General features: G+C 38.2%; 2 protein-coding genes and 1 long non-coding RNA gene across 3 annotated transcripts in view; 1 reads left to right on the top strand and 2 right to left on the bottom strand.

The window, feature by feature from the left end:
* LOC122649614 (probable histone H2A variant 3) overlaps positions 1 to 4,920 on the top strand; it is a 30,663-nt gene extending 25,743 nt beyond the window's left edge. The window contains exon 2 of the mRNA XM_043842841.1: positions 4,339 to 4,920. Coding sequence (XP_043698776.1) covers positions 4,339 to 4,635 — 297 coding nt within the window. The 3' untranslated portion in view covers positions 4,636 to 4,920. The remainder of the gene's footprint in view (positions 1 to 4,338) is intronic.
* On the bottom strand, positions 890 to 9,269 carry LOC122649612 (3-ketoacyl-CoA synthase 11-like). The gene is made up of 2 exons (XM_043842839.1): positions 7,457 to 9,269; positions 890 to 903 (listed from the first exon to the last, which is right to left on the bottom strand). Exon 1 carries the CDS (start codon positions 9,005 to 9,007, stop codon positions 7,472 to 7,474), a length of 1,536 nt encoding a protein of 511 aa, XP_043698774.1. The 5' UTR covers positions 9,008 to 9,269; the 3' UTR covers positions 890 to 903; positions 7,457 to 7,471.
* Positions 9,270 to 9,319: 50 nt separating this feature from the next.
* Positions 9,320 to 9,707, bottom strand: LOC122649616. The gene is made up of 2 exons (XR_006331310.1): positions 9,611 to 9,707; positions 9,320 to 9,373 (listed from the first exon to the last, which is right to left on the bottom strand). It is a non-coding gene; the product is annotated as an uncharacterized LOC122649616 (long non-coding RNA).
* Between the last annotated feature and the right edge of the window lie 3,663 nt (positions 9,708 to 13,370).

The raw sequence follows: 13,370 nt of genomic DNA, 5'->3' as shown, positions 1-13,370 counted from the left end.
GACCTTCCCTCCGCCATAGCTGTGATACCAATTTAATGTAGTCCTAGGTAGGAGTAGTCCCACTAGGAACCAAGGTAATAGGATCACCAAACAAGGCTGGCCGATTAGGACAGCTTAGGCTAATTAGGGCAGAATTAGGGTTAGGGTTAGGGTTTCGAGCTAGGGTTTTATTTGGTAATGATGTGCAGGTTTTTAGGAATCTATTGGTGTAGGTTTGGATTGATTTGGATGAAGTTGAAATCTAGGGTTTCGGGTTAAAGGCCTTGTAAAATGGAGTGTTTTCAAGATCTAGGGTTTAGGGGTGGATTTTGGGAAAGGGGTTTATAGGGTATTAATGGGAAGGTCTAGGGGTTATTTTGGTATAAAGAAGTTAGGGTTTGGATGAATTACAAAATTCTGCAATTTAGGGCAGAAGTGGATTTAGGGTTTTGATGGACAGATTGGGCTACAACTGAGATCGAGTGGAGGGATAAGGCTGGACAGATTTTAGAGTGAGGCTAAGGTTATGGGAATCGATTAGGGTTAAGTGGAGGATTAAGAAGAGGAATGAAATTGCAGAATTATAAAACTACTTACTTGAATTAACACTGATCTCCAACAGTAGCAGATTGAAGAAAAGCTAAGAGAAGACCTCCCGATCTACAAGCTGCAAGGAGTCACTGGGGATTCTAGTCCTTCAACCTTGATATTACTCACAAGGGGGGGTCTTGATATGACACACAAGACAGTCTTTGAAGAGAGAAGCAGCATCAGTAAAACAATATTTTTTATTAATCAAATTCGTATGCAATGCTGGCTTCCCTTACAAACTTATATAGAAGACCCAAAAATAGACTTAGACACTAAAAAGGAATGGCCTAACCCATTCCTCAACCTACTAGGTAACTTAAACTGACTAGGAAACTGAAATAGACTCAAAATAGAGTCCTAATCCAGCCCAACTGAACAACTAAAAGAAAAACTAATAAAATCACTTACAACAACTAAAATTCTTCAACAACCAAGAGGATATAAGATCCTACTAGCCAATCAGAAATAATCACTTAAACTAAACCAATTGAACCAATTGGATGCAATCAATTTAAACCGGTTCAAGTAACAACATAAAAATAAAACTAAGTATTGGGCTAATCCCGTATGCAACCTATATACCCCTAGTTTAGGCTCATTAAAGTGGTCTAATACATAGAAAACCCTTGGGAACAAAGGCCCAACATGTATATAACCCAACCCTAGGCCTATTTCTAAATAAATAAGCCAATTTCTATGATGAACTTGCATCACCCGGAAAGAACACAGTGGCTGATTCATTGATCAGAAAAGTACTTACTTTAAACACCTTTTCAGCCCAAGGCATGGGTATAGATCATGTCTGAGAGGAGTACCTTTCAGATTCAGATTTTGCTACTGTATACCTTACAGCAAAGGGGTACAAATGCAAAATATTCATTGCATGAAAGATTTCTCTTCTTGAGAAGATGCTTATGCATTCCCAATACATCCTTACGACACTACCATATTTGGGAGTTACATAGGGGTGGGACCTGGATGACACTCTGGCAAAGATTTAACCCTGTCTCAAGTGGCTGATCTTTGCTACTGGCCACATATTCAAGGTACGTTCAACACATGATAGAAAGCTATTGTATGTGCCAGCTTGCCATGGGAGTGAAGCAAAACTTGTGATAAAAAGGTGTTGTACATGCCAACTTGTTAAGGGAGCGAAGTAAAACGCAGGATTATACTCCTCGCTGCCCATTCTTCGTGCATTGTGGCTTCACATAAGTATGGACTTTATTCTTAGCATGTTACTCAGGAAAAACATGATTCCATATTTGTGGTGGTGGAGAGATTCTCAAAAATGGCTCACTTCATACCTTGTTGAAAGATCTATAATGCTAGTCATATTACAACTATATTGTTCAAAGAAGTGGTGCAACTACATTGACTACCAGAATCGATTGATACCGACCGTGAAGTTAAATTCATGAGTTATTTTTAGACGACTGTGGATGAGGACGCACACAAAGCTACAGTTTTCTATTGCCTTTCACCCACAGATGGATGGACAAATCAAAGTTGTAAACCAAAATTAAGCAACCTCTTGTGGTTTCTTGTACGAAACTATGATAAGACTTGGCCATCAATGCTCCACATTGCTGAGTTCGCCTACAATAGTTCCATTAAACTGCACCATGGGTCGAACAGCTTTCGAGATAGTGCTTGGTATCCCGCCTTAGAGGCCAATGGAATTGGTTCATCTCCCTTTTCCATGTCGAGCTAAGTAACTTAATTATGTATACATATGTAATACTGTACTTTTGAATTAATAGATTACTAGAATAATGAAAATTTTCCCATAAGTCCTTGAGCTACTGCTGGATTCAAACCTAGGTGGATTCCTATTTGCTACTTTGTAGTTCTAGTACAATAGTTTTAAGCACTGAAACAGTTTCTTTTCACTATTAATCTACATCAAATACTTCACTAAACCACTGCCCTACCATCCCTTATTTATGCACATCTTCATCAACCATGAAGACTATTCCTATTTTCTCCCTAAACATTATTTTATCTTTGCTATTTATGCTGCCAATGGCCAAAACAGCATGCTTTCTTTCTCTTCTACCATCAAATCTAAGGCTAGTTGAGACTTAAACCCACTCCTTCAAGACAAGAGCCTCTAGGTCCTACATCAAATGTAGTGTATAATTCTTTAGAAATTGAAATGGGAACTTTTATAGTCAAAGGACGCATAAAACCTCCCTGAAATAGGAGTAACATGCTTGTCATCTAGATTTGTGTCTAGGGATTGGAATACAGGTTGACTCTTAAAACTTTTCAAGGTAAAAATGTAACCAAGGATTCTTGACTAGAGACAGAGGAGTGGTGCATTTGACGTAGCAGCCTAAGGTTTTCCAGGGCTTCTTTACTGTGAGTGAGCCTTCAAGGATTGGCTGAAGAGATTAAGAGAGAATTTGGTATATAGATCAAGAAACCGAACCCAGGAAAACAGTGTCAAAGAGCAAAATAATTGATGAAACATTAGGCTTTGGAGATAAGGAACAGATGTCAGGAAAAAAGAAGAGAAGATTACGTAGGGTTTCCACAAATCTTGGCAATAGACAAACTCTTAATTAGGATTGTGTAATAATTGACCCCAAGAAATAATGGCTTCTAGAATCACTTGGCTCAAAACTAAACAAACCCAAGTGGAAAGATATCAGATTATAATGTAGAACCTGGGGAAGTGAAAATTTAACCAGCAAATAAACATGAACAAGCCTTTCATAGCATCTGTGCAGCTCAATTGGTTGTTGTCATTTGTCAAGGACGCCATCTTGATTTTTGGATCCTATGATTACCATCAGTGGCCTGAGGTACAAGTTACTCATTGATTGCAGAATGAGATAAACCTCTTCAATGCCAAAAAGAACTTGGAAGTTCTGGTCGTAAATTAAAGAGATTACATGTTGAGTCGCTAATGTTTGCAGCTTGTTGGTTCTCCAGCCGTCTCAAATATCAGAAGCTATTTTCTTGGTGTTGGTTTGTTACAACAGTTTTGCAAATTGTTAACTACATTGACAAATGTGCTTCACATGGGATGGCACTTGTTTCTGCATTTATTGATTTGTGGTCATGGGTTGTTCTACGGTGGTTAAATATATAATCTTGGTTCATTTCTTGGTTGCTGTGATGTACCTATTTTCCCATATCCTTAGGATTTTGGGTCCTGGCAAGGCAATCCCTAGAAACTTATTGGCAGGATAAAGTGAAGTGAAACCAGTCTTTAGAACTTCAATAGTTTAGATCAATCTGAGCCCGTTTTGGCTCCTGAATCTTCTTGTTTGGCCTGAAACAGTGGTGCTGAAACACCGCCCTTTTGGGTCTTGCCGAGAGGACAATTATGGTTCCAACTCAATCACCCGAAATCATTGAATACTACTGGGTTTTTTTGGGGAGATACTACTGGGTTCTTTCTTTTATTAGTGAATCTTTGAGTGGAAACATATGTAGCTTTGTTTTTCCTTCCACGATAAAAAGGATTTGTTTCAAAATTGCAATGCTTATGGCGGTGGGTATTTTGAAGGAATTTGTGTTTTGGTGGGTTTGTATATATATATATATATATATATATATCTCTGCAGGATTGTTTCACTTTCCCTCCTTTTGAATAAAATTCATTATTCATTGTACATATTCTGGAATCGTGCTGCAATTAGCCATTTTTGTACTAATTCGTTATATTATGCATTTAATACTCTTTGTTGGGTTAATTATGCTTGATGTATATTCCTCAGTATTGACCCACTTTTTGTGCACATGATATATTTGCAGTTCCCGGTTGGTCGGATCCACCGTCTGCTCAAGACAAGAATTGCAGCCAATGGCAGAGTGGGAGCCACAGCTGCTGTGTATACTGCAGCAATCTTGGAGTATCTGACTGCAGAAGTGTTGGAGCTTGCTGGTAATGCAAGTAAGGATTTAAAGGTGAAACGGATTACTCCCAGGCACTTGCAGCTTGCAATACGAGGAGACGAAGAACTTGATACTCTGATCAAAGGAACAATAGCTGGTGGAGGTGTGATCCCTCACATTCACAAGTCTCTCATCAACAAGTCTTCAAAGGACTAATCTCCTACCTCTTATACCATGCAAATTATCATCATCGGGAGAGTGCTTGAGGATCCTTTCTAATCACCATATACTGCTGGTGATATTTTATGGATGGATTTTTCCTCCACCGTAGCCATGGCAATAACATTTGTTTGTCCCCTTATATTTTTTTTGGTGGCATAAAGACATGGTTTATCTCCATTTAAATGGGATCATTCCAAAACATGGAGGATGGACATTGTTGGCTTTATTTCCATATTATGTTCTTTTTAAATGGCTGTTTTGGCTTCAGAATTTGTTTCAGGTGGTATTTGCAATATAAGCTAATTGAAAGGAGATTGATGAGACAAATATCACCTTCTTCTTAAATGACTGTTTTGATGTTAAGAGATTTCAGTCTGGTTGCCCAGAAACGTACAGTTTTCAAATGGAAAACACCAGGAAGGGTTAGCCTCATCCAGGATCTCCTCCGCTGCCAACCAATCGGTGATTTTGCAGGTTCCTTCGGTTACTTTTAACTATTAAAAGGACTCCATACTGTAATTTTTTTAATTCTTGACATAATACTCCTCATTTTCCTGCTGTCCATTACAAATTTCCTCTTAAATTACACTCCCAGAAAATCAATGAAATGTTCCTCGTGTGAAAAATCTACTTGTCCTTTTAATGAACTCCAAAAAATCACAGTTCTATAATCTTTACTTCTTTTGCCCAATTCCAATTCCAAATCCAATTTCTTGGATTCTATTCCAATACGATTTGAATCAGAATCTCTTGAGGCCGATCCAGTACAATTTGAATCAGAATCTCTTGATGCCGATCCCATTTTGATTCCAAGTTTTAAACCTTTGTAGTCCATTGTCAGGAACCAAAAGAAACAGAAACTTAGTAAAACTCAGAATCGGCCTCTCTTCCTATAATGAAAATAAGGGAAGTACATTGATGCAATCTGAGGAAGAAATGCTACAATGACAAAAACCCAAAGAACGTTTATAGCTTCTCAGGCTGGTGCTGCGCTTCGGGTGTCCAGTTATGGAAAATAGATCTGCTTCTGAACCATAAAAGTCTGGTTTTACAGTCTCACGTAGTTTTACCTTATATCCTCATACGTGCAAGATCCTCCATAGAATTCATACGGGAAAAGGACAAACCAACTCAATTACCATGAATAATTAGGTAGGGAGAAAGGACTGAATTAACGCTCTAAGCTAAATGCTAGAATTTCAGAGTACACTACAACAGGTTATTATACTCGGAATCCAGAATGGGTCCAGTCCAGTTTATTTTGATTGTCAAGATTGATCAAAATCGGTCTAAACCCTAGAAACCCAGTATGAATGAGCTGTTCTGGGATCGATTCTTGAAATCCATAGCCAGGGTTCCAAGGATTTCAACGGATTGGGAATCGCCCGATTCATATCGGAACAATTTATGACAAGTCAAAACATCCGATTCCTGGATTAAATCATAAAAATGGAGAATACCTTGGATATACCGACTTTAGGGTTAATTCAGATTTCAGACCAATTCAAACCAATTTTGAATCAGCACTGACCGTTTCTGTCACCAATTTTGAATTTTAAAACCCTGTCCTGAGCCCAACTCAAAAGCAGTAGAGATTCCCAGATCCACTTTACAGCAAGAGGGCATATACTTCGACCGCCCCCACCAAGACAAGCTGTCGCAGGGGACCATAAATGAGCCTTTAAGAGAAGGAACCAACTTGAATTGTGGCCAGTGGCTGTGGACAACTGAAAAAGTGAGAGAAGGGACCAACTGTGGTGAACAAATTAAGAAATAGAGAAATGAAAAGAACAAATGCTGAGAACCGTTTGCAGGGACTAGAATTGTTCATGTGTCACTCTAGTTACGTGACGGTTTCGGCCTGTTTCCACATTTCTGTTCATGACAATGACATGGGGGTTCCGGCAAAAATAGTAGAGATTATCAACAAAGAGAAAAAAGCAAACCAGTACAAAGCAAAACTACCATTTCCAGCTCAGACCAAGCCTTCCTCAATCATGAAGTGTGGTACAAGCAAGCTAAGGGAGGGGCGTGGGGCTCCTCTGCGACACAGTGTGTAGCGCACATCCGATGGCTGCAGTGCACGGGCATGCAGCCCAACAACCCACCTGTGCGTTGGGTGCTTGCCTGTGCACTGCAGACCGTCGGATGATGTATTACACGCTCTGTCGTGCTACAGAGGACCCAAATCTAAGCGAGGGCCCAGACCCCAGAGTGCAACAACTCTATACTGTGTAGTTGGGTGAACCATGGAAATAAATCAGAAAGCCACAGGCCAACCCTTTATACATTTAAAAGCAAAGAATCACATAAATTACGATAGAAAGCTTCATTGCCACTACCATGGCCAGATAGTGACTTTACAGTTTGCACAAACTGTAACGCAACCCACGAGACCTTCCCCTTTTTTTTGTGCAGTTTTCATCACCAGGGTTCAGGGAAAAGAAAGAAGAGGGCAAAGATAGGACTGATTTTGTTTGCATGAAAAGAAGTCAGCATCAACCATCCCATCCTCAGCAGGCTTAATTTGATCATGAATTCTAAATTTTTTCCATATCCCAATCAATCCTAATGTCCCCATCCTAGCACTTAAATGTTCAATGATAAAGCAGTACAATCCTTTGAAGTTTGAACCCAAATTTACCTCCCAAACCCAACTGAATTAACTACTCTTCATCTACAAAATCATCTTTCTTTCCTCCCAACACCAATATCCTACCTAAATAGAACATTAACACCAAGAACAGATTAAAAAGAACAAAGAAGACAATTTCACCGCTGAAACAGTCAAGCATCCACCACCACAATAGACAACTAAACAATTGGAATTTTAGATACGGGCAACCTTTGGAACAATCACAGGGAACTGGTCTATCTCCTCCATCCATGGGTTCTTCTCCTTTGCTGGGTTTATGGTCCTCAGAGCCTTCCAGACTGCACTATTACACTTGAACCCGGATCCAAAAGCTATCTGCCATGTTCTATCTCCCCTCTTAATCCTTCCCTTTGACTCTGAATAAGCTAATTCATACCAAAGAGAACTGCTAGAGGTGTTACCAAATCGGAACAGTGTCATTCTAGATGGCTCCATATGCCAATCAGAGAGCTGCAAGTTCTTCTCCAATTCATCCAATACGGCTCTTCCTCCTGCATGGATGCAGAAATGCTCGAAGGCCAATTTGAAGTCTGGGATGTAAGGCTTGATCTTCATCTTGAAAAGCTTTCTTCCAACCAATGTAGCAAAGAAAAGCAATTGTTCAGACATTGGTAGAACAAGAGGGCCAAGGGTGGTGATGTTGGTCTTCAGAGCATCCCCTGCAACTGCCATGAGATCCTTGGAGAGAGACACACCAATTCTTCCAGTGGAATCCTCTTGCTGAGTAACACAGGAAAAGCACTTGTCATCAGCACCTTTGTGGGTCCTGACAGTATGGACCAATTGGTATTTGGATCTTCGCCGATCGGACCTCTTGTTTGAGAGCAAGATGGCAGCCCCTCCCATTCTGAACAAGCAATTCGAAACAAGCATTGACCTCTCATTCCCAAAGTACCAATTCAATGTGATGTTCTCCATACTGATCACCAAAGCATAGGAGTTGGGGTGGACTTGAAGAAGATCTTTTGCAAGGTCGATTGAGATCAGGCCAGCGCTGCAACCCATACCACCAAGATTGTAGCTAATTATATTCCCTCTGAGCTTGTAATGGTTGATCACCATGGCAGAGAGAGAAGGAGTTGGATTGAATAAGCTACAGTTGACCACCAAGATACCAATGTCTTTGGGTTTCAGTTTAGTCTTGGCGAACAGCTCATCCAGGGCACCAAACATCACTGTCTCCGCTTCTTTTCTTGCTTCAGCCATACATGGGTTGGGTGGAACTCTGAGGACAGCCTCAGGGAGGTAGGTTGTTTCACCAAGACCTGATCTTTCAAGGATTTTACGCTGAAACTCAAGGTTTTCCTCAGTGAAGGAACCTGTTAACGCCGATCGCTCCATAAAGATCTGCCTTGGGCATTTCCGAGCATCTTCTGGTCTGTAACAAGAGAAATTCACGAGATAGACTGGTCGAGGACGGGTGAGGAAGTAGAGAGTAGAGAGGAAAACAAGCAGTGCGGAGCAGACGATCACTGAAACAAGGTTGAATCGCAGATGGTCCCATAGATCAAGGATGTCTTGAATTGAGAATGTGGAGAGTTGAGCGGCGATGAGAACCACAAGAGGGGATAGGAAGAGGTACATTCCATGGGTGATTAGATAATGATAGCCAAGCTTTACATACTTAAGTTTAACAGATTGTTTGAAATCAGGAAGCTTTCGAGAAGATGATGGCGGAAACAAAGGAGTCTTCGCTGTTGGTTCGGTCATTTTGTTGGAGATCTAAAGGAACCAATGAAGAATACAGAGGAAAGGTTCCTTTCCTTTCTGTAAACTTTGTAGCTTTTTTCGGATCAAAGGTGGAAATCTGTTTACTTATACAAAACAAAAAAAAAATGATAAATAAGATCCTTGATTTGATCTAAGAAATTGAACTGATACTGAAAAACAAAGCTCTTGACCCCTCCCTGATTCACAGATTCGTGAAACCAATAATGGTTTTTTTTTGTCCAAGAGATTCCCGCAACGAAGTTCTGCCCAATCCAAGCACACGAATTATCAAAAAAAAATGTCCTCTTTCCCCCAAGATAGCCCGTCAGGGAAACTGAAATGCAATTCTGCAAACAACCCAGGAACCTGCAAATAAAATAACCAATAAGATAAATCAACAAAACAACGAAAAAGAATGTGGATTCTTCCGCAGTCCTCTGTTTTCTCCAAAATCAAAGTCCAGGAAACATCCCAAAACCAGATCACCATCAAATGTCTAAATTAGATCTCCCCACGTTGTCAGTTTTGAAAGTTCTAACGAGCCCATCAAAGAAAAATAGATTTAAAACAAAACCCAGATAAAAAAGGGGAAATTAAACAAACCTCTGTGAATTTCACAGACAAATCCTTCGTTACGGCTCTGCCTAGCCCTGGCCTCTGGGCAGAAACCAGAGAGAGGGAGAGAGAAAAAAAGAGATTAAGAGAGAAAGAGACCTAAAGAGTGAAAGGAGGAAGAGAGAACGGAGGAGAAAGTGGACAGAGAGAAAGCAGAGAACCTAGGCTTTCCGGTCTAAAAGTTAATTTAGGAAAACGCGTGGCTAAATATGAGTATTTATATGGTTTTGAAGGGATATAGACGAATTAAAGAAGAACCAATGGATTGTAACTGTGAGCCGACGATCTATGCGTGTTTCAGATTGAAACGCCGGCGCAGAGCTTTCTTGACCGAAACATGTCGTAATCTGTCGTCTTCTTCGTCTCGTACATCAACGGTTGTGGTATCATTAATTCATGTTTACTGCTTTCTCATCACTAAAAATCGGTGCAAATTATAATTAGAAGAATTTGAATGAGTTATTGGGAATTTGCTATAGAAATTGGGCCTTCGTGCAATAGTAAGGTTCCTTCATTGTGATTAAGTAGTCATGGGTTCGAATGTGGTACCAGCCATTATAAGAAAACAGGGGTAAGATTGCATTCATTATGACCCTCCCCAAACCCCGCCATGGCGAGAGTCTCATGCAATGGATACAGAAATTTTTTTAAATGTAAAATTGTAATTGTAAATCCCTTTTTGAAATTTGAAAATTGAAAATTGAAATTAATTGCATCACTCATGAGTATAGAAAACGGAACAAAAGGGTATTATTGTAATATTGCGTACATGTATATGGAAAAACAATATTTTTAGAAAAAGAAAAATGATGGGAAAGGTTGAAATTTTCATATCGAAGATAGCTAGGGATCAGTTTTCATACTCGATCGTGTATGAAACTTGTAGGGTTGATTGTGTTGCCGTGCATGAAACCTTTCACCTTGGAGATATTGAAAAAAAAAATTATTTTTTATTTTTGGTAAAAGTTTTATGCATGATTGTGTATGTGTTTTGTTGGCACTAAAAATTGTTAGATAAATTGATCAAAAATCTTTGATTTTCTTGGGTGTTTATATTCATCCGAAAGAATCATAGAAATTTTCACTAAACTAGAAAAAGACTTTACAACACTCTCCACCTTACAATGCGATCTTCCTTCTTGTATCTAAGGGTTTTCCCATAGAGAAAATATATAGAAAACCCTATGAACCCAAATCTCTAAATAATTACAATTTTACCCATGCATATATAATTGATCCAAAATCCAACCCAAAATATACATGGAAGCCTAATAATAACAAGTAGGCCACTACATAAAACAAGACATAAAAAACCAAACAATTTTACCATTATCATATGTATCTACGATAACTATTTGTCCCTCTATCACAATCATAGCCCCTTTGGAGACATTGAGTACTTCACCTTTAGATAAACATTTGAAACTTCTCGAATCTAGTGTTTCTAGTGAAATAAATAATTTCCTTAGATCTGACACATGTTTAACTCTTGTCAAAGTTCGCACAACTCATCAAACATATGAATTCGTACAGTTCTAATCTCACCAATCTTGTTTATAACATTATTTGTCATTTGACTGTACCATGATCACATGCATGATATATAGTAAACTAATGTTTACCAAAAAAAATATATATATATATATAGCAAACTAATCTTTGGTTGCACGTATGAAATGATCAACTAGAAAATGATATTAATCTAAACTTTTCATACCTGATGAAATAGTGAGAAAGATTTTTCCATCATTCCAGGACTCTTTCGCAGTAGTAGAATTTGATGATTTGTCTCCATCTTCATTATTGTCATATTTCTCATTTTTATTTTCTTTACACTTTTGACAATTCATTTTTAAATGACCTTCCTCTTTTGAATTATAACAAGTTATTTTGTGACCTTTTAACTTGGAACAACCCTTACACTTTTCAGATTACTTTTGTCTCTCATTTTACCTACCTGTATCGTTACTATCATCTATAACCAAGGCATTACCCTCTTCCAACTGAAAAATAGTGGTGAAGACATTTCAAAAACAAGACATTACTACCAATCTTCTTCAGGGTGGCATAGAATCCAACCAAAGTTGGAGATTGTTTTGTTTTTTATGTCTTGTATTTTCCAATGGCCCATATAGTTATTTTTAGGCTCCATAAAATTATTATTCGGCTTGTATATATGTGGGTCAGGTTTTGGGTCTATTCAATATATGGGTAAATTTGTAATTTTGTGAGGATTGAGGTTTTTAGGGTTTCTTATATATTTTTCTTATGGGAAAACCGCTAGACACAAGCAAGGGAGATCACATTGCAATGTGAAGAGTGGAGTAGAGTGTTTTTTCTGACTTAGTGAAAAATTCTCTTATTTTCTAGGATGGAAGTAAGCATTCGTATCAAACCACGTTAAATCTTCATGTTCTTAGTTGATTGTTTGCTTAATTTCTTCCTTGTGATACATATTCAATCCCAACAAAAAAGTCTATTTGTGGACAGCTAAACTCATAGTGTCTTTCTCACATGCCAAGTTTAAGCCCAAACTAAGTTAATCATGTGACAAAACTTGATATTGAAAAATCCAAGAATCTGACATGACTACATGAAACTAATTAATGGGTTGCGTGATACACATGGAAGGGTGTGGCATTACCTAAGGAGTATATGATTGAATTTGATTCTGAAATTTGAATCAAAGCTTACCAAACCATCTCTTAGACATTCATCCATGTAGCTAAAGTCAATATTAGAACCACAAATTAACTCCCCTTTCCTAGTTTGCCAACCATGGAAATTTTTACTGTCAAATAATAATAAGATTTTAAGAAGACAAAAGCCCCCTTCAATCTAATATAATACTTCATTTAACAAAAGAACATAGTATGGATATGCCAACCATTGGATTCTTAACATGTTGAGTTGTATGGCCCACCATATCAAGTATATTCATGCTTTGCTTCAACTACCAAACTAGTAGAGGATTACTATGCCAAATTCCAATTCTTATCATTTGGGTTTGGCATGTGGTTTGTGTGATTACCCTAAAAAAAAATTGATCTATGTTTCATGTCACAAATATGATACTAAACGAAGACTATATGGAGAACATGTCCATAATATTGGGGTCAATTTTAATGCTACGCGAAAAATATATGTATTATTATTGTTATTATGGGCAAGAGATTAGTGTCTGGTCACGTGGTCTCTGCACCAATGTGAGAGCCAATGAGAACACATGCAGATGTATGAACATGAATGGGATTTTTTATTCAAGAATGGGATGGCGACACGACCAATCAACATTCTTTTTCCTTATTATTGATGTTGAATACTGATCTTGCTAAACTTTGCAAGGTGGGTGGCACAAAAATAGCCACATGCAGATGTCCATGATTTATGAGAAACTTGACACATCAAGAAGCACAAGTGGGTCACCTAAATACTAAACTCAAATTGCCAAGTAAACTACTAATGTAGAGCCTTTAATACACTTTAACAAAATAATAAAGAATAACTTAAATACATTGGTTGAAGTAGTTGTATTTAGTTGTCTGTTGTAGTTAAGATGGTTGGCCAAAGTACTAAGAAGATGAGAACTCTTAAAACTTAAGTTTCCTCTATTTGATAAACACTACTAATATAAACAAATCCTGTAGATCAACTAACTTGGCACAATATTTGTTTTCCTCTTTTGGATAAACCAATATTGACAAACACAAATGTACAACTACCTTTACAACTTCTTCAAGTTTTAGTT

Source organism: Telopea speciosissima, chromosome 2 (genome assembly GCF_018873765.1).
Source record: "Telopea speciosissima isolate NSW1024214 ecotype Mountain lineage chromosome 2, Tspe_v1, whole genome shotgun sequence".
Taxonomy (NCBI): domain Eukaryota; kingdom Viridiplantae; phylum Streptophyta; class Magnoliopsida; order Proteales; family Proteaceae; genus Telopea; species Telopea speciosissima.
This window is presented reverse-complemented; position numbering and strand designations above follow the sequence as displayed.